Consider the following 20,396-nt stretch of genomic DNA (forward strand, 5'->3'; position numbering starts at 1 on the left):
TAATTTTGCTATTTTTTTTTATGGGAAAACACAAATTGTAAACATTCACAAACATGCACATACATGTATGCACACACACATTCACACAGCCATACTGTTTTCTTCTACCTATTCTGCTCACAAGGTATTGGTTGGCTCTGTAGCTTCGGCTGAAGACACTTGGCCAAAGTTCTTCACAGTGAGATAACTGAAAGAATAACGAGCAAGTGCCGCATAACCATTTTGTTCAGTACAATGAATACACAAAAACTAAGGACTACCAACATATCTATTTACCAAAAAGTTATCAAAGAAGGTGACGTTAGCAATAAGATAGTTATATCACACCCAGTGTGCACATATCTGAATCTTACAAACTAAGCAGCAAAAAAGATGAGTGAGATTTGTGAAATTCATCTTTGACTTTGAAGATATCACCAATATTTGCTTTGGAATTGCTGCATCCAACCAAGAGAATTGCTTTCAAATGTTCATCAGTCAACCTTGTTCGATGTGCTGACTTTACATACTTCACTTTTTGAAAATATTTGCTCATAGACATAAGTTGTTCCAAACACTGATGCCATACCAGAGGCAAATGAACTTCAATTGCAGGTACTTACATAATAAGTACAGTGTGGCAGTGGGCCAGATGAACTGATCTCACAGGCTAGATCCGGCCTGTGGGCTGTAGTTTGGTGACCCCTGTGCTCAGGTTGACCAATGTTTCGTGAGTGAAAATGGTAGACAGAAACTGAAAAAACTTTGTGTGTGTGTTTGTGTGATCATTTTCGTCATTGTTGTTTTAATGGCCACTCTTCCAATGAGTCAAACTGAATTCCTTGAGGCAGATTTTCTGTTTGAATGCTCTTACTATCACCAACCATCACCTCCTTCCAAGTAAGGTAATATTTCCCTATGGCCAGACATTTTCACAACAGATCAGAAACCTAACACCATTTGTATCATTCAGATGTTTATGTATAACTCTTGCATAATGTTGAGTCAAAGAGACACAAATGCACATGCATATCCTTATGCATGCACACACATGTGCATGTTTGCACATGCTCACATCCACACCCATGATAGGTTTCTTTCCATGATGATGATTATCATTGTTTTAATGTTCACTATGCTTGCATAGGTGGGACAGAATTTGTTCAGGCAGGTTTTCTGCAGCTCAATGCCCTTCCTATTGCCAACACCTGTTTCTGAGCAAGGTAATATTTCCACATGGCTGGACATGTTTACATTGGAGATTGGAAATAGTGGACACCACTTATATGATGGTGATTCTTGTTTACAACTATCAAGTGTGCTGTCAAGACAAGGAGATACTAACACATTTTCTTTCTCTCTCTCTCTCACACACATGCGCGCGCGTGCACGATGGGGTTCTTTTGGTTTCCATCTACCAAATCCATTCACAAGGCTTTGGTTGGGTCTGTAGAGGAAGACACCTTGCCCAAAGTGCTATGCAGTGGGACTGAACCCAAAGGGTAGTCTAGGGGTATAGTTTCTGTCTGCCAAATCTATTTACAAGGATTTAGTTGGTTTGAAGTTATTGTAAAGGAGACTCTTTTCCAAGGTACCACACAGAAGGACTGATGGCAAAACTCTATGGTTCAGATGTGAATTTCTTGTGCATGTAGCCATGACTGTGGCTATACACACACACACACACACACACACGTGTGTGTGTGTGTGTGTATATCATAATAAAAAAGGTAAAAACCCCTCTTCAGTCATGAATGATCATGGGATAGCACCTAGAAAGTTACCCTCCAAAGAACAAGTCTAGGCAAACTTGTTTATAGAAGTCTAGCTGTTGCCCATGCATACCAGCCTTCCCTCTCCATGTCACCAATGTTATCCAAGAGAAAAGTAAAGGCTGATACAGCTTGGCACCAATGATGTCGCAACTCATTTCTACGGCTGAGTGAACTGGAGCAACAGGAAATAAAGTGTCTTGCTCAAAACACAACACACAGCCTGGTCCAGGAATCAAACTCAATACCTCATAATTGTGAGCCTGACACTCTAACCACTGAACTATGCAGATGGTGGAGTTGTCAGAAATATATGTTTTGGAAACCAATCTTATTGACCTTTCATCCACCTCACAATAAATATAATTCTGAACATTGGTCTTCACATGATAACTACTAAGAATAACTAAATTCAATTACTGTTTTATAATATATTTTATTTATTAACAGAAAACACTAAGGTTAATTAAACTGATATAATTGCCATTTATATTATATTTTACAAGCATTGTTTACACGTGATGACTCCAAAGATTAATTACTGTTTTATAGTATAACTGACTTAATTACCATTTTTATAATATATTTTTAATTATATATATATATATATATATATATATATATGTGTGTGTGTGTGTGTGTGTGTGTGTATAAATATATATATATATATATATATATATATATGGTAATGAGAGCTGCTATCTATCACAATAGATATATTATATGTGTGTGTCTAAAATGCTTACATTGTCTGTTCTGTTTTGTATCAGAGGTAAAAGTCAGCATGGTTGGCTATTCATTGCAAACAAGTCCGGCAAGTTTACCTATGCATACATAGATGCATACATACATACATGCACACAAACATACATACATACATACATACATACCCATATACACATGCACACACAGATATACATGTATACCTGTGTGTGCATGATTGTATGTTTGTGACTCCCCATCATGTAGACATTGTTTACGAGGTCTGTGTAGGCAATATCATCATTTAGATGGTGTCTTTGTTTACGTCTGTCACACAAGCATGTCCAGCCATTGAGCTATTCAAAATAGTTATGTTACTTGGAAACAAGTAAAGGTTGGCAACAGGAAGGGTGTTTGACTGTTAAAAAATTTTCTTAATAAATCTCATCTGGAAAAGTGAATGTTAAAACAGATGATTTGTGTGGTGACGATGTATTTCTTTAGCATGCTATATGTTGAGTAAACTACCAAAACGAAATGCAACAAAGATATGTTCCTACATATTCTTTTACTTGTTTCTGCCATACTGGGGTACCACCTTGAAGGGTTGTATATTAATTGATCAGATTGCCCCTCCTCTCTTTTGTTTTTTAAGTCTGGTACTTAATCTTACTTCTTTATTGCCCACACGGGGCTAAACATAGAGGGGACAAACAAGGGCATACTATACATCTATAACACTATAACATCTATTTCTGAAATATTCATCACATTATGCTGTGTGTGTTCTTTACTTTTGAATATCCCGACGGCATTCAAAATGAACTTATAAGCCAGTATACATTCATATCAAGTTGAGTAAAAAGTAATGTTTCGAACCATGAAGAATTTGTACCGAATTTTTACAGAGCTGGCAAAACATTAGCACACCAGGTGAAATGCTTAGTGGTATTTCGTCTGCCGCTATGTTCTGAGTTCAAATTCCATCAAGGTCGACTTAACCTTTCATCCTTTCGGGGTCGATTAAATAAGTACCAGTTTTGCACCAAGGTCGATGTAATCGACTTAATCCCTTTGTCTGGTAATTAATCTGTTTGTGTCTTTCAGCAGACCTACTAAGTTATGAGCATGGCAGCAATGCAACAACCTATTGTCAGGCAATGAGAGATGAACACAAAGAAGCACAAACATAGACACGCACACACACACACACGCACGCACGCACACACACACACACACACACACACACACACACACTTCTAAACAGTTTTTATGTCTATCAAATTTCACTCAGAGGACAGGATATTGGTCAGCCAAGTACTTTAGCTGTAGAAAACACATACCCAAAGTGCAGTGCAGTTTGACTGAACTGAACCTGCAACTATGTGGTTATGAAGCAAACTCTCTAACCCCTCAGCTATGCTTGCACCAACAGTTATATTGTAACATAGTTTCTCTCATGGTGGCTGTAATAGACAATTGTGTAAAATAGTTACAAATATCGAACACCTTATTTTGTTGCTGGTTTTGGTCAGTGCATTCTGACCATGCTGGAGCACCATCCTTTAGCAATCATATTACTTAGTCAAATATAATGCTTATTTATTTATGTTGTTTTAAATTAATCATGCATTATCTTCTATCTTCAAAATTTATGAAGTATTTATCACATTACACTGTGTGCATTCCTTACTTTGGGATGTCCCTGTGACATTCAAAATGAACTTATCGTGAGCCAGCACAAATTTAAATAAGTATTATTACCGCTATTGATAATATTAATAATGATAATAATGAGGTGGCTAACAAGTTAAAATATTAACTAAATTCAAATTCAATAGGGTATTTAAATACCACTTGCTCTAAATGGAGCCATCACTCCACAACTACCAATTGCTCACTATTAAAATACACATGGCCAATGCAATAAAGATAACAGAAACAGGCTTACCTTGCGTGGAATACAGAAGTAAGGAATGTGTATATTTCAGGATCAATTGATTTTGCTTCTTGTATGAAAAATCATACTTTAAACTCATCAGCTGAAAGCAACACTATAACATCTATTTCTGATATATTCATCACATTACTCTGTGTGCATTCTTTACTTTTGAATGTCCCCACAGCATTCAGAATGAACTTATCATGAGCCAGTATACATACATATCAAGTTGAGTAAAAAGTAATGTTTTGAACTATGAAGAATTTGTACCGGATTTTTGCAGAGTTTTGAATTTTTTGAAACATTTTTTTTGCAATTGTCTGATAATATAGACATAGACCTGCCCAAATGCATCTATAAATTAACATTGATGTTTTTTTCACCATTGTTTCAATCATCTGAAATAGGACTGTCAAAGTGATATACTCAAGCAATTTTGCTATTCAGCTTCAAAAAAGGACGTAAAGCAGCTGAAACTGCATGCGATATCAATGAAACATTTGGTGAGGAAATAACCAGTGAGTGGTCAGCTCAAAAATGGTTTAAACGATTTCACAGTGGAGACCTGAGCCTTGAAGATCGTGAGCATAGTGGACGCTCGTCTGTCATTGATGACAGTCAATTAAAGCCTGTCATTGAGAAAGATCTATATACTATATGAAACCACTTGAGAACTGGCAAAAGAACTTCAAGTTAGCCAGAAAACTGCCTGCAACCATTTGCATGTGATTGGAAAATCAAAAAATGCTTGACAAATGGGTACCACATGATTTGAATGAAAATCAGAAACTGTGCAGATATGAAATTTGCTCATTGCTTCTTCTCCATAACCATTTCTTGACCATATTGTAACTTGCAATGAAAAGTGGATTCTGTACAATAATAAAAAGCATTCTTTGCAGTGGTTGGACCAAAATGAAGCACCAAAAACTTTTCCTAAAACTGAGCTCTTCAAAAATAAAGGTTATGGTGACTGTTTGGCGGTGTACTGCTGAACTCATCCACTATAACTTCTTAAGATCTGGAAAAACGATTACTGCAAAGACATATTGCCATGAAATTGCCAAAATGAATGAAAAATTGCTACTCCTCCATCCCAGACTTGCCAACAGAAGAGGGCCAATCATTCTCTATGACAATGTTTGACCACACATTTCACTAATGATGCTGCAGAAATTGAGGGAACTTGGCTACGAAGTTCTTCCCCACCCAGCTTATTCCCCAGACCTTTCTACTGACTACCGCTTTTTCAAGCACCTTGATGGTTTCCTGCCAGAGGAGTTAAAAGTGCATTCAAAGAGTTCATCAGCTCCAGAACTCCAAATTTTTGTGTTACCAGAATAAACACACTCGTTGGCAAAAATGTGTTGATTGTAATGATACTTATTTTGATGAATAAAATTTCTGCATTGTTGAAATATGTTGTGATAAATTTCATGTTTCAAAACATTGCTTACTTTTTACACAACCTGATATGTTTCTGATGAAGAGCTCCGCATCCAATAATACTATATTTGTTCCACGTCCTCGCGTTGTTGTATTTTCTCTTGGTGTTTTCATGTTTGGATTAACTATATATATATATATATATATATATATATATATATGTATATATAAGACTTGGCAATGACGCCCTAGTTTTGCGCCACTTCTGCTCTACTGGTCCTTCACTACAACATCTGTCTGTGATTGGACTGTCTTTGCACAGAAGCCATCCACACTCCTGCCTTCGCCATGGACAGGATTTAATCTTCTCTTTTTGCTCCTTTTCACCAACTCCCCTCCTGTCTTCAGTTGGCCTCCCCTCTTCATTACCTCCTCTCAAAATTTTTTCTGGTATATTTAAAAAATATTTTAAAGTGAAAATGACTTTAAAAATTTGGTAAATATTTCATAAAAGACCTGTTTTAACCTCGGTGTGAAAGCTTTTTTCCATAGGGTTTTTTTGAGTACATTCGACATATCTCACCGCCAAAGCAACTATTTATTTATTTGTTTTTTATGTGTTATATATTTATATATTTTTTTCTGTGTTAATTGTTAACAAGAGAGTGTCTGTGTGGTAAGTAGCTTGCTCACCAACCACATGGTTCCGGGTTCAGTCCCACTGCTTGGCATCTTCGGCAAGTGTCTTCTACTATAGCCTCGGGCCAACCAAAGCCTTGTGAGCAGATTTTGTAGACAGAAACTGAAAGAAGCCCATCATATATATATATATATATATATATATATATATATGCAGCACGGACTTTGTCAGTGAACAGGTTGTGGATTTTAGCGAAGAAAATATTTTGACAAATTAAACTTAAATGTTGAAGTGAATCGAACGGCTTTTGTGTGTTTCTTAAATGGCTTATAAACACCTTCCACGCTGCAATTGTTTTCGTTTCAGCACATGATCTCAGATCAAATTACTTGCTATGCGAGTACATCTCCGTAATATATATATATATATATATATATATATATATATATATATGTATGTGTATGTGTATATGTTTGTGTGTCTGTGTTTGTCTCCCAACATCGCTTAACAACCGATGTTGGTGTGTTTACATCCCTGTAACTTAGCGGTTTGGCAAAAGAGACCGATAGAATAAGTACTAGGCTTACAAAGAATAAGTCCTGGGGTTGATTTGCTCGACTAAAGCTAGTGCCCCAGCATGGCCACAGTCAAATGACTGAAACAAGTTGACCCCTACATTTGTTTGTTTGTGTCCAAGTGACTTAATGGTTTGTTAAAAGAGACTAACATAGTAAGAACCAGATTTTAAAAGATATGCACTTGGATTGATTTGTTTGGCTAAACCATTCAAGGTGGTGCCCCAGCATGGACACAGTCCTATGACTGCAACAGGTAAAAGATTAAAGATACATTGCTAAATGTATGTATGCCAAATTTTGCATGCGTGTGCACGCGCACTCGCATGCACACACACACACACACACACACACACACACACACACACACACACACACACACACACACACTTACCCACATACATATTTTGACACTTTAATAAGTGCTATACATGGAATTCTTGACCTTCAAAATTTTATAATTACTTTATAATTTTTGTCAATTAAAAATATATTTATCCTGCTTTTATATTGGCAAACCTATATATATATATGTGTGTGTTGTGTGTGTGTATGGTCTGATCAGTAAGTATCCGGACTGTTGCCATAGTAACGAAGCTAAAGCATGCAGAGTGAAGCTGCTTGGCACAGATTGACCTTGATCTCTGCTGTGCATGTGCACTAAGTTTTAATATTCTTGCTCACTTCCACTGTTTATAACAGTGCTTGGAAATAACGTGTGTAGCGTGTAATTGTTGCACTGAGCATGACAGAGAAAGTTGAGCAGAGAATCAGACATCAAATTTTTCCAAAAGCTTGGTGATATCTGCTCTGAGGCTTACACAAAGTTTTCAAAAAGCTTTTATCGTTCTCTACACAATCAAGGAGATTTTATGCAACTGAAACCTGAAAGCAGTTTTGGTACAAACTTGGCAGATGTGCATCTCATACTGAAATCTTCAGTGATAATGGTTTGAACTGAACTGTAACTAATCTGTACATCTTCTGATAACTCACGAATGGTAATTCAACGATTTCTCCTCACAGCTGCCTGCACATCTGCAACGTTTTTGTCAGTTCTACTGGTTGCGAGTCTCCCAGAACGTTCGTCACTCTCAACATTTTTTCGGCCCTCTTGGAAACGTCTGAACCACTCGTATACTTGTGTGCAGCTTATATACTCCTCTCCATGCACTTTCTGCAACTTTGCATTGGTCTCTGATCAGGTATCACTATGACAAGTTTCTCTATCATGGTCAATCTGACGATCACACGCTACACGTGTTCCTTCCAAGCACTGCTGTAAACAGTGGAAGTGAGCTAGAATGTTAAAACTTAGTGTGTATGCACAGCAGAGTCCGAGGTCAATCTGTGCCAAGCAACTTCACTCTGCATGCTTCAGCTTCATTACTATGGCAACAGTCCAGATACTTATTGAGATCTCGTACATATATATATATTTATCATTGTTTTATGCCTGCTTACTGTACTAGCACAGGTAGGTCTGGTTGTGACAGCCCAAGTTAATTCATATTTGGAGATAATTCTCTCCTAGATGAGTCATAAGAATGAGTCTCTTCCATACCTTTCATTTATTTTAAGAGTGCACGCATGCACACGCACACACACACACACACACACACACACACACACACACACACTGAGTAGTACTAGAATTTCCATGTGGCAGGCTTCATAATTGTTAAGACATTCCTCTCAATGTGAAACAATCGGTAACCTTGTTAACCCATAAATAAAGAATATTTATTCACCACTTCAGTCTTGAGTACGCATTCCCACTGTTTGATATTAGCATATACACACACATACAAAGTAGTGGGGTTTAGTTCACAGGTGACCTAAACGGTTAGGTACGATAGGTAAGTGCTGTAATGGATTACTAAGACTCCAAGATTATAGCTGTGATGGTAGTTATGGAGCCATTGCAGATTTCTGATGCAGCGGATGTATAATTGTTAAGGAGGACAGCAAACATTAAGGCAAGGCAAACATCTCAAGTCGTATACAATATTATTATAGGAAGAAATTCAAAATCTTTTCTGGGATATCCTAGAAACAGCTGTAAGACTTTGAATTTCTTCCTATAATAATATTGCATACGACTTGAGATGTTTGCCTTGCCTTAATGTTTGCTGTCCTGTTTAACAATTATATATATATATATATTTATATATATATATATAGGGGAGAATTCACAAAAAAATAAAAAGACGAAGACAGGTGGTGTAGACAACAAACAGATGTATTAGTTTAAAGTTCGGGAAGTGAAAAAGTCTTAACGTTTCGAGCCTAGGCTCTTCCCCAGAAAGGAACACAGAAAGAAAATAAAGAATGTGTAGTAGCTAGTGATCTATCATGGCGATATATATATATATATATATATATATATATATATATATATATATATTAGAAGGTTTGGAGATGATGTATAGGTATTTTATATTAGAAGAAATGAGGTACTCAGAAATTCGGATGGTTTTATATTTACATATATTTATTTGTATATTACATGTTTTTATACATCTTATAACTTATATCATATTATTGCTTTCGTCCATTCTGGTGGATTTTTCAAATTGAACTGTTCAATTTGAAAAATATGTACATATATTTCTTATAAAATATATATATACTAAATTATGTCACAACATAGTGATTAACCCTTTCCTCTTGTTTTCATTTGTTCACTTGTTTGTTAATATTCAATAAAATATTCATCTAATCATACGATTAGACAAGAGCAGACTTCATATCATATGTAGTCCTATTTGTTGATATCGTTTCACAGATTTGTTGACATTTTTCTTTTTCTATCTGAATTCACCTTTTATTTAAAGCTTTAAATGTTTTGTCTTTCCAGAATCTTCCGTTCATGAAATCCATGACAGCAGTGGCTTCATGGATGCATTAACCAGTGCTGGTCCAACAACAGGGTTATTTCGGCGAAAAAAGAAAGTACCTCCAGTTGCTAGCAAAACTAGTCAACCATCGGGAGTTGGGCAAAAACTACCCCAACCTCCTTGTGTAAGTATTTCTTGTAATTATGTCATCGCCCTCATTTTTCTTCTGCTTTCCATGCTGGCATGGGTTGGACAGGTCATCACAGTCTGAATTAGTTCTTGTTTGGAGTTTGTGGAACCATGCCTCTCTCATCCATTTGTTTTTAGTTTTCTACATGGTTTCTACAGCTTGGTGTCCTTCCTAATACTAAACACTTTACAGAGCGTACTGGACTTTTTTTGTGGCACCAGTGTTATATGTTCATGTGTGTAACGTGTTTTTTCCCCTGCTAGTATGAGTTAGAGAGGAAGTTATTTGAAACTGGATTTTACACCTGAATGCTCTCGCTTCTTGTAGCCAGCCCTTATTGGTTTTCCAAGTACGCGATTATCCTCAAACTAAATCCCAAAGGTTCAGTTTCATTTGAGGACCAGAAATTTCTTCAATTCCAAGCAATTGTCTGTTGATAGTCTACAAGACACAAATCTTCCTTCACATTGACATATTGTTCTCATAGTTGCTCCTGCTGTTACCTACCATGCCTCAATATTATAGAATGTGTTGAATGAAGGGCTATCAGCTTGGCTAAGATCCATTCATTGACACACTAGAACTGCACCAATGTATTATAAGCCTTCATCTCTTGTAACTCTACTGTAACAGTTTCTACTCCTCTTTACTAGTGTGTACCTCCTTCATCGATATAAGCACAAAATGATATCTTTTAAATTCTTGTAGTGTTTTCTTTATGTAAATCTCCCAATTTTGTAAAAAACTGGAAAGTTGATGAAAATACAGTTAGTCCAATATAGAAAGATGCATAAATTTGGACAAAACTTGGAGTCTCCCCACATCCTCATCTAGCTACCTACTTTTTCCCTCCGATGCTTCCTGTCATCTTCACCATTCAACCTTTAAATTTCCCTGCATTATGATTTGAAATGTTAGATTTTTATCTTTCCACCCAGGAGATAGAGGCCAGGTTTATCCAATTTTTGCTTCCATCACTGGTTGCATATTTTTTGTGAACTACATCTGCCAGCATTATGAAGTAACTCCAAGTCCCCAGAAACAGCTGTTGGATATGTAACACCAAACATTCTCATGAAACAAGACCTCTTTCATCAGTTTTCCAGGGCATGTAGTTTTGATGGTCTTTTGTAACTGCCTGAGCAAGTTGGTGTAGTACTCTCCATGGTACTATGGCCCTTTTGAAGGTAGTCAATAAACACAGTGCCTTTTGTATCTCCAAAAAACTAAGGCCATCACCTTCTACACATGGAATGACCTTGGCCTTTTTTGGAGTAGGTGAGGAGGGATGTTTCCACTGCATGCACTGCCTCTTTGTCTCTCACTCAAAGTGATGAACCCAACATGCATCCTAGGTTAGGAAACATTCAAGGAAACCAGCTGGACCTGCCTCAGACAATGTCAGACTTTCCTGTGATGTGATCAGCTTTGTGTGCCATTGATCAGGTATCAGAGGACATGGCACCCACTGATTAGAAACCTTCATCATGCCAAGTTCGTTGTGCAGAATATTCTCAACTCTCTCACAGGATATGCTAATAGCATTGGCTATTTGACTTATAGTCAATCACCTGTCATCCATCTGCATGTGTAGAACCTGACCACTGTTTTCTCTTGATGGTGCCAGTTGCAGGATATACAGACCTTGGGTCATCCTTGAAACTTTCTATTCCCCGTTAGATTCAGCTGCTCACTTTTACACTGTTAATAAAGCTGGAGTATCATCCTGCAATGTAGCAACCATGTCAGCATGAATGTCCTTAGGGGCCAATCCCTTTTCCTGCAAGTACTTGATAACATTACAGTGCCAAATTTTGTTGATTTTCAAGAGAAGTCGTTACTAGTTACTTTTGAACTTTCGAAGAATTCTTTGAACAGTCATATGAAACAATGCAGTTATTTAATAAGATGAGTTGAAATTGATGCATGCATGATTTCACAGGTCTAGCATCACTCTCTCATTGTCAGCTTATGAACTTTTCAGCTCGCCCTTGTGTGTGTGTGATCAGTATCATTTTTATGTCCTTCTTTCCTGGATTTGATCAGTCTTTTCAAGTTCAGCTACTCACCACTTCTGATCCATTGTCTTCTCTTTTGAGAAGAGCAGCTTTCTGAGATCAGGTTTCATTACTTCATCCCACTTCTCTATCTGCCTCTCTCTCTGCTCTCCCTTTATATATATATATATATATATATATATATATATATATATATATTAGTTCTAAATTTCTGAACGAGAGACATGCAGCAACAGTACTATAGAGTAAAGTTTATTTGCCAACGTAAAGTGGCAGTCCTGATTAGGACGAATGTTACTACTATTTAGCCCTAGGGAAACACCTTCTTCAATATATATGTATACATTGTCATAAGACAGTCCTTTGAGGGTGGGTGAAAAGGAAAAGCTAATGAAATTTCGCAGTGTACAGTTTATACAAGGGAGATAACTTCGTGTCCTTAAAGAGCAATAGGTGTGTCCTAAATTTTACTTTTAAGACTGGTGGTGGTCATCTGACTTTTACTAGCTTCAATGCGAAATTCAGCATAGTAAATGTTAGATATAGCACACTTCATCTTTCACAAACTAACTCTCTCATTTTACCCCTCTGCCTTTCTGTGTCTCTGTCTTACACTAACTAACTCACACTCTTTCTCTATTGCTAGCTGTTTCATTGTAGTCACACTCTCTTACTAACTACCTTTCTCTAGTAGTTCTCTAATGCAAGATGCTTTGTTCATGCTACTCTTTTGAGAAAGAACGAGTATCTCTAACTTACACCCTCTATTTTTTTTATACACTGGTATGTAAGCCAATGAAAGAGCTTCCCTCATTCCCCTGACTGTTGTTATTTGACCTTCTAGAAATAGCAGCCAAAATTCATTTGCAAAAAGAAAATGGGTACAACACCTTGGAAAATTTAGTTCTACATATATTGTCTAAAAAATGGATGGCTGTAATTCTGTTGGTCATTAGCATATTTGATGAAGACCGACTTGGTACTAAACAGCAATACTTTGAATCCTGAGCTAAATTTTACAAAATCATCTGAAAATTTATAAACCAGTCACAGTGGGGTGGGCGCTAAATGAAGAAAATAAGAAAATAAATATTTTCCTTCTTGTATGTATTCTTATTTTTTTAATGGAAATTTTTGGATCTTTTTGTTTTATTCTTTCTGTAGTTTTATCGTGAAACATTGGAGACAACAGAAGATGTGAAAGCTGAGTCAGAGAGTTCTCCGAGTGAAGAGAAAAATGGTGATTCCAATAATGATGTTGAAATGAAAGAAGAAGGTGTCGATTCTGTTTCTTTAAATATCTTGTTTACTATTTTCTTCTATGTCTTTCTCATGTCTCCTTTTTTCACTGTCTGTCTTTTTTTTCTCTCAATGTCATGTGGACAGATACCAATATCTGAGGGTCCTGAAGTTCCTTTGTAGGCTATTGTTGGACCCCTTTATAGGCTTTGTGGTATGACAAGGGCCAATCATCTTAAAAGAATTTCCCGTCTCTCTAACTGGGGCTTTTAGCAGAATGTACTGCATAGCACTCACTCAAATCAAAATTATGAGTTAACATGACAATCTATTGGTTACTACCAGTGTTGCCCTCCCAGGGATATGCAATACTATGTTTTGCAATCTGTGTTTTAGGGTGTACAAGGGACGGCAGGTTTTAGCTATGTTTTCATATCATTAATCTCCCTTGCCTGGTAACATTCTTGGGTGAACTGAAAATTATTTATTCCCCACAATTAGGTGAACTGGAGTATCTAGAATTATCTGGCCTAGAGTTAAAATTGCTATTTGTGTTTTGAGTTCTTGGATGGTTGTTTTAATCCATCGCCTAGTTCAACACTACCACCTGGTCCTTGGATGCTTTTGTGGAGTTCACACTACTGCAAATGATTGGGCCAGGGCTCTGGGTTTAAACATAACTACCTCCTTTACTTTTATCCGTTTTGGAGGCCCTGTAAATATAGGCATTGCTCTTTCCTTCCTGAATTTCACTTAAGCATTCTGATACTAATAACTTGTTATCACTTCATGTTTGAAGCTCTGATGAAGCTAATGGGTGATATTCTAGCACTCATAAGAGTGCATTGCATCTTATAGCAGAAACAGCTGTAAGCTAGTGAAGTTCATAGCATAAGTTTTTATTCCTTTGTCTTCAAATTTTGGCACCAGCCTAGTAATTTTGAAGGAACGAGTAAGTTGATTACATTGACTCCAGTACTCAACTGGTACTTATTTTTTCAACTTCTCAGCAGGATTAAAATTTTGTTTTTTTGCATATTTGTAATCTCCAACATCTAAAATGTAGGAATCTGAAAAAAACTTTTCCAAAAAATGCACTTTTCAAGGAGAGTTGCGAAACTGTATTAGCCCCTCCTCTTCTCTTTTTGTTCCTTGTCCTACTCTCCTTCCATTTATTCTGCTTGTTTTCTCCTCTCTCTATATGTTTCTCAGTCTGTTTCTGTCTCTCTGTCTCTCTCACTGCCTACCTCTAACATCTACCTCTCTTTTACTCTTCTCTCACTATATATATACCTTTCTTCCTTCCTCCCTTCCCTATCTATCCTCTCTCTCTCTCTACTTTCTATCCATCCCATTCTTCCTATCTAACATGTCTGTCTTATATTTTAAGTAAACGAAGAGTCACCATCCAGTCGAGATGGAATCAGCGGAGAACAACCAGAAAACTCCAATGATAGCAGTTCAGCAGTGCAGGCAGCTTTAGTTCGTCGCAAGCCAAAGAAGAGTGTGACGTGGGCGGATGATGGGAAGAATGACGAAACACACCTGCGACAGATATTTTATTTTGAGCTGGATGAGACAGAGCGAGGTAAGCTGAACTGCTGTTTGTTTTATTGATGTGTGGTTGTGTGGTCAGAAGTTTGCTTAGCAACCACAAGGTTTTGGGTTCAGCCCTACTGTGTGGCACTTCAAGTGTCTTCTGCTATAGCCCCAGGCCAACCAAAGACTTGTGAATTGATTTGGTTGACAGAAACTGAAAGAAGCTATGTGTGTGTGTCTTTATGTTTGTGTTTGCCCCTCACCACCTCTTGACAACTGGTGTTTGTTTGTTTACATCCCTTTAACTTAGCAGTTTGGCAAGAAGTGACTGATAGAATAAGTACTAGGCCTGATAAAGTTAAGCGCTGGGGTTGATTTGTTTGTCTAAACCCTTCAAGGCAGTGCCCCAGCATGGCCACAGTCCAATGACTGAAACAAATAAATGATAAAAGATAAAAGATATTCTCTTATTGAATTGGTTTTATTGATGGAAAATCTAATGAAGAATTAGTCAGTTCTTACCTTTCTTTGTCTTTGATCTTGTTTATTTCTTCCGTTTGCAGAAAATGTAAATCGACCCAAAGATTTTGATGCGATGAAGAAAGAAGAGATGTTAATGGACAGAAGGGTAAGTTGTGTTTGTTTATCATTAAATTTCTGATAAAGTTTTTCACTGTAAGTACTTCAGGTAGAGGATAAATAATATCAATAGGGTAAATAATGCCATTTTATTTAGATTACTACTGATTTCTTACATAGGCACAAGGTAAAAACATTTTAAAGAGAGTAGTTCATTTACTCTTTAGTATCTACATCCGGCCCAAATATTCTACCAGTTTTACGTTCACACTGGCCAGATCCAACCTCTCACACCTATCCTATAGTATCATTTTAAAAATATACAATCACATTATTGAAATCTTGAAGCATGATTAATTCAAAACAATGTGAATAAATAATCATTACATTTGACAGAGTAATCTGAATGCTAAAGGATTAAAAGTTTTTTTTTTATGCAGGCATCTGGCAACTCTGATGTTATTTTCTTTCTGTTTTCTAGGCTGTGAAACGTTTATGTCATGATACAATGAAAGAACAGATGACTGTAAGTATTATTATATTGTATTAAATATTTAAATGTGAAATAAAGATTTATTATTTTAAACTGATTTTAAAATAAAGTTGACACACTTGCTGATGAAGGGATGCAAAAAACTGGGCGTAGATTAAAATTTGTTATAAAATTCATGTTGACCGAGGCTCTAAGCTTTGCCTTATGGTTTGTCAATCTGGTTACATGAGCCGTTAGGCAAAACTTAACCCTTTCATTACTGTATTTATTTTGAGATGCTCTGTGTTTCTTTCAATTACTTTAAATATAACAAAGAATTTAGTAAAATGACTTCGTTATCATTCAGCTAGTGTTAGGAACATGAATTGTGACTAAAGTTTGGTGGAAGATTTTAATTCAAAACTTATGGAAACAAGACGTTTGTATGATGGAGCCAGAGCCGGATTCAGCTGGGTTGGTATTGAAAGGGTTAAAGTCATAATCAGCATGGATTTTATATTAGATATTTATCATTTCTGTACTGCTCACCACAATAACTCTAAGCACCTTTTCAAACTCCACCCGTCTAACACCCGTGGACATATTTACAAAGTCAGAAAACAGCACAGCTCCCATGACTTTAGGAAACATTTTTTCACGCTGAGAGTTGCTGAAGCATGGAACAAACTGCCGGCATCAGTTGCTAGTTGTCGGAGAACTGCATCCTTCAAAACTTCTATGCTTTCTGAGATTCGCCAACACTACACCTGATTTCCTCCCCTCCATACACACACAAGCATGTATCTGACTCATACATTGTTCGCTTTCCAGACATTTGTACATTACTGCATATACTTTATACGTACTTTCTGACAAGTTGTGGTGCACCTGAGCACTGTATACAATAATTTCATTATTATTTTTTTTTTATTATACACACACACACACATATCAGTGTACTTCTAAACAAATGATATCGTTCTTCATCTTTCCTTGACCCCATGCACCCTAACATTATCCACTGAGAACATAAATGCCTCGCTGTAGCTATGCATTGGTTCTGTTAATGATCTCGAAACATTCCTTAATAAGAGTATGAGATCTTATTTTCCTCAACAGCGCAATCATACAATCATGGCACGTCAATGTAGCAACAATTTTGTACTACACTCTCTTTAATCATAAGCATCACACAGTTAAAACCTCCTACGTTACTACAAATAATTTCTTAGTTCATTATCCAAAAGGATGCTATTGGGCTAATTGGCAAATACTCTTTTTACTAATATGTTAAGACTCCTGGCCCAAAGACCTGCTGTTTTGTTTCTCTGTTTCTTTTATTCAGACTCTGATTATTGCTGCTTACTCTGAACCAGTAAACTACATATCATCTCTGCTCTAGCCTGGCCAGCACATCTTTCTCTCTCTCCATCTTTCGTCATCCTTACACGGCTCTACTTCATTTATGCAACTCTTAACATTTTAACAATTACTCTGCCTCAGCCAGCCGGCAGAATTTCAAAAACACCATCTTCATAAGTGTGTGAGGAACCACAAAAATCTTATGTACTCTTCCTCCTCCTCCTGATTAATTAATTAATAATGGGAAAATGCTAGCCCAGTTTCTAATAATGAGCTAATTGATTGCCTTTGTGTTTGGTAGAAATAAGAGCTGTTTAAATTTGGTTGCTTTGAATGTCATAATTGTTAGTAGAAATAAACAAGATTTTGTCCACTCTGTTAGTAGAACACTGGGAGAGTTGTTGTCATCTTCTTTAGTAAGATCTAAATGCTTAACTGCTGGGAGGAATAAATGACATAATTGTCCATATTGCCAGTAGAAATAGGAGAAATATTTCTATCTTCTCTGGTAGAAATTGTTATTACTGCTGCTATAACAAGTGATCAATTTTCTTTTTTCTTTCTTTCTTTTTTTTTTTTGCTACTGATAGAAATCACATTAGTCTCTGTGTATTATCTAAAAGTAGTATTGTCAAGGTTTTCTCAACACAACTGCTTGACCTGCAATAAACAATAATTAAATCCCCACCAAATTGAACCATACCACTTTGAAAATATGATGGAATTATTGGATGTTACGGTTGTAGATACCACCAAAAACAGAGTGGTCATAGTTGGAATGGCTTTCATCATGTCTGCTCATTTAGAATTGACTGTGTTAAGCAACAATATCAGACGTCTTTGTTGTCCAGCTTATCATTGTTATTAGAAAGGGCAATACTATTGTTTCTTCCAAATGTGATATGTCTTCTACTGCCCCACCCCCACTTTTTGAGAAGATATCATTATTTTTAAATCACAGATTGTGTGCAAGGATGACACGCAAATTCGTGAGGTGTTCTGTATTTAAGGCACAAGAGTGGCTGTGTGGTAAGTAGCTTGCTTACCAACCACATGGTTCTAGGTTCAGTCCGACTGCGTGGCACCTTGGGCAAGTGTCTTCTACTATAGCCTCTAGCCGACCAAAACCTTGTGAGTGGATTTGGTAGACGGAAACTGAAAGAAGCCTGTCGTATATATGTGTATATATATATATATATGTGTGTATGTGTGTATATGTTTGTGTGTCTGTGTTTCTGTGTTTGTCCCCCCCAGCTTGACAACCAATGCTGGTGTGTTTACGTCCCCGTAACTTAGCAGTTCGGCAAAAGCGACTGATAGAATAAGTACTAGGCTTACAAAGAATAAGTACTAGGCTTACAAAGTACAAGTACTAGGCTTACAAAGAATAAGACCTGGGGTCGATTTGTTCAACTAAAGGTGGTGCTCCAGCATGGCCACAGTCAAATGACTGAAACAAGTAAAAGAGTATTAAAAAAAAAAAAATTTAAGCTTATTAACAAGAACCCATTTCAGAAATTTTGATTGGTATATTTGTCATTTTGATTGTCTTGTACTTGCAGTGGCAAAAACTATTGCCTTTTGAAGGCGCCACACTGACAGAGAATGGCTGCAACAGTCTGGAGAAAGATGTTCAAAAGCAGAGGGAGCAAGGTGTACTTCAAGCCCTATATTTTTCAAAGCATATGTAAGTAAATTTCCATTCCTTCACATCAATAAAATTTGCATTTTTTAACAAGGACAATGCTATTCCTTTCTTGTAAATATATAGCAATGTTGTGTTTGCTGTCATGTCGGTCCATGTCGGCCGTGACCAACTAGGCCTACGACATACAGGTAGTAGGCTGAATGACTAGGCATGACTCACTGTCATTCATGCATGCATGCATACATACATACATACCTACATACATACATAGTTAATCCAAACATGAAAGCACAAAAAAACGCAACAACGCGAGGACGTGGAACAAATATAGTATTATTGGACGCTCAGGAAGGAAGGGAAGAAGGAGGGTTTAACTTTTCGAGCGGATCTCTTCGTCGGAAACATAGGAGAAGGGAAGACAGAGGAAAAAAAATCGCCAACGGTACACACGCGGTCACATTTTGAATACATACATGCATACATACACACATGCATACATACATACATACATACACATATATACATACATACAAACACACATGCATACATACATACATACACATATATACATACATACAAACACACATGCATACATACATACATTATTAGTTGATTGTTCGATTGTTCTGAAGAAAAAAAGCACGCTCTAAAAGAGAATTTGAGCATTTACACTTTTTCATTGTTGAGTAGTATATTCCTGGTCATGGCATTATAACTGGTTAGAAAGTTATTCGTTTTGCATCTACTATTGCGCAGTAATAATAGATGTGAAACGAATAGTTACTTTCTGATAGGTTATATGCCATAACAAGAGGAATATACTACTTAACAACATAGAAATGCGCGTACCTGTGCATATCAAGAGTTACTTCCCCTACTGTCCATCCTCTGTCAGCATGGGAAAATAAAAGACTTAAAGTAATTAAATGAACAATCCTCTCTATCTCTCTCTCTCTCTCTCTTTCTGTACTAGGTTACCAGATGGACCAAGTGAACCAGATTTAGAACCTGTTGAACAGGAAGAGCATAAAGTAATTCCTCTGGAAGATGTAAGTATATAATTACCAAAGTTTAGCTCCAATGTCAGTATATATATAGAACAATATTATAGGACTATTTCAGTTTACCGACCCCCCCCCCTGTCTCATAGTGCAGTACATGCCACCCCCATGTCACAGTCAGTTACAGTTATGAACTTAAAGATACAAGGGGTGTTCATTAAAGATTTCTCCTGACGCACTTCCGGTTATTGCAGGAAATAGAACTTGTACAGGTATAAGCATACATGTCTCTACAGGTCACATTGTAAATTGCAGCTTTCCACTAGTATTCATTTGTCTTTTATGGCTACTAAGGTGTTATAATGGAGGCAGTTAAATGCAGATCAGTGATCAGGTTTTTATACTTGAAAGGTTATACACCAAAAGAGACTTTTGATGAGATGAAAGAAGTTTATGGTGACAATATTCCATTATATGATGTAGTCAAGCACTGGCATTGCCATTTCAAATGT

At 36.8% G+C, this 20,396-nt stretch overlaps 1 protein-coding gene across 5 annotated transcripts in view; it reads left to right on the plus strand.

Annotated features, from left to right (window-relative positions):
• LOC115215523 (serine/threonine-protein phosphatase 1 regulatory subunit 10) overlaps positions 1–20,396 on the plus strand; it is a 157,209-nt gene that overhangs the window by 128,663 nt on the left and 8,150 nt on the right. For all 5 annotated transcript variants that reach the window (XM_029784699.2, XM_029784700.2, XM_036505984.1 and 2 more), the window contains 7 exons: positions 9,857–10,020; positions 13,209–13,320; positions 14,674–14,871; positions 15,386–15,450; positions 15,883–15,927; positions 18,798–18,922; positions 19,857–19,932. In XM_029784699.2, coding sequence (XP_029640559.1) covers positions 9,857–10,020; positions 13,209–13,320; positions 14,674–14,871; positions 15,386–15,450; positions 15,883–15,927; positions 18,798–18,922; positions 19,857–19,932 — 785 coding nt within the window. The remainder of the gene's footprint in view (positions 1–9,856; positions 10,021–13,208; positions 13,321–14,673; positions 14,872–15,385; positions 15,451–15,882; positions 15,928–18,797; positions 18,923–19,856; positions 19,933–20,396) is intronic.

The sequence above is a fragment of the Octopus sinensis genome, linkage group LG9, assembly GCF_006345805.1.
Source record: "Octopus sinensis linkage group LG9, ASM634580v1, whole genome shotgun sequence".
Classification (NCBI taxonomy): Eukaryota; Metazoa; Mollusca; class Cephalopoda; order Octopoda; family Octopodidae; genus Octopus; species Octopus sinensis.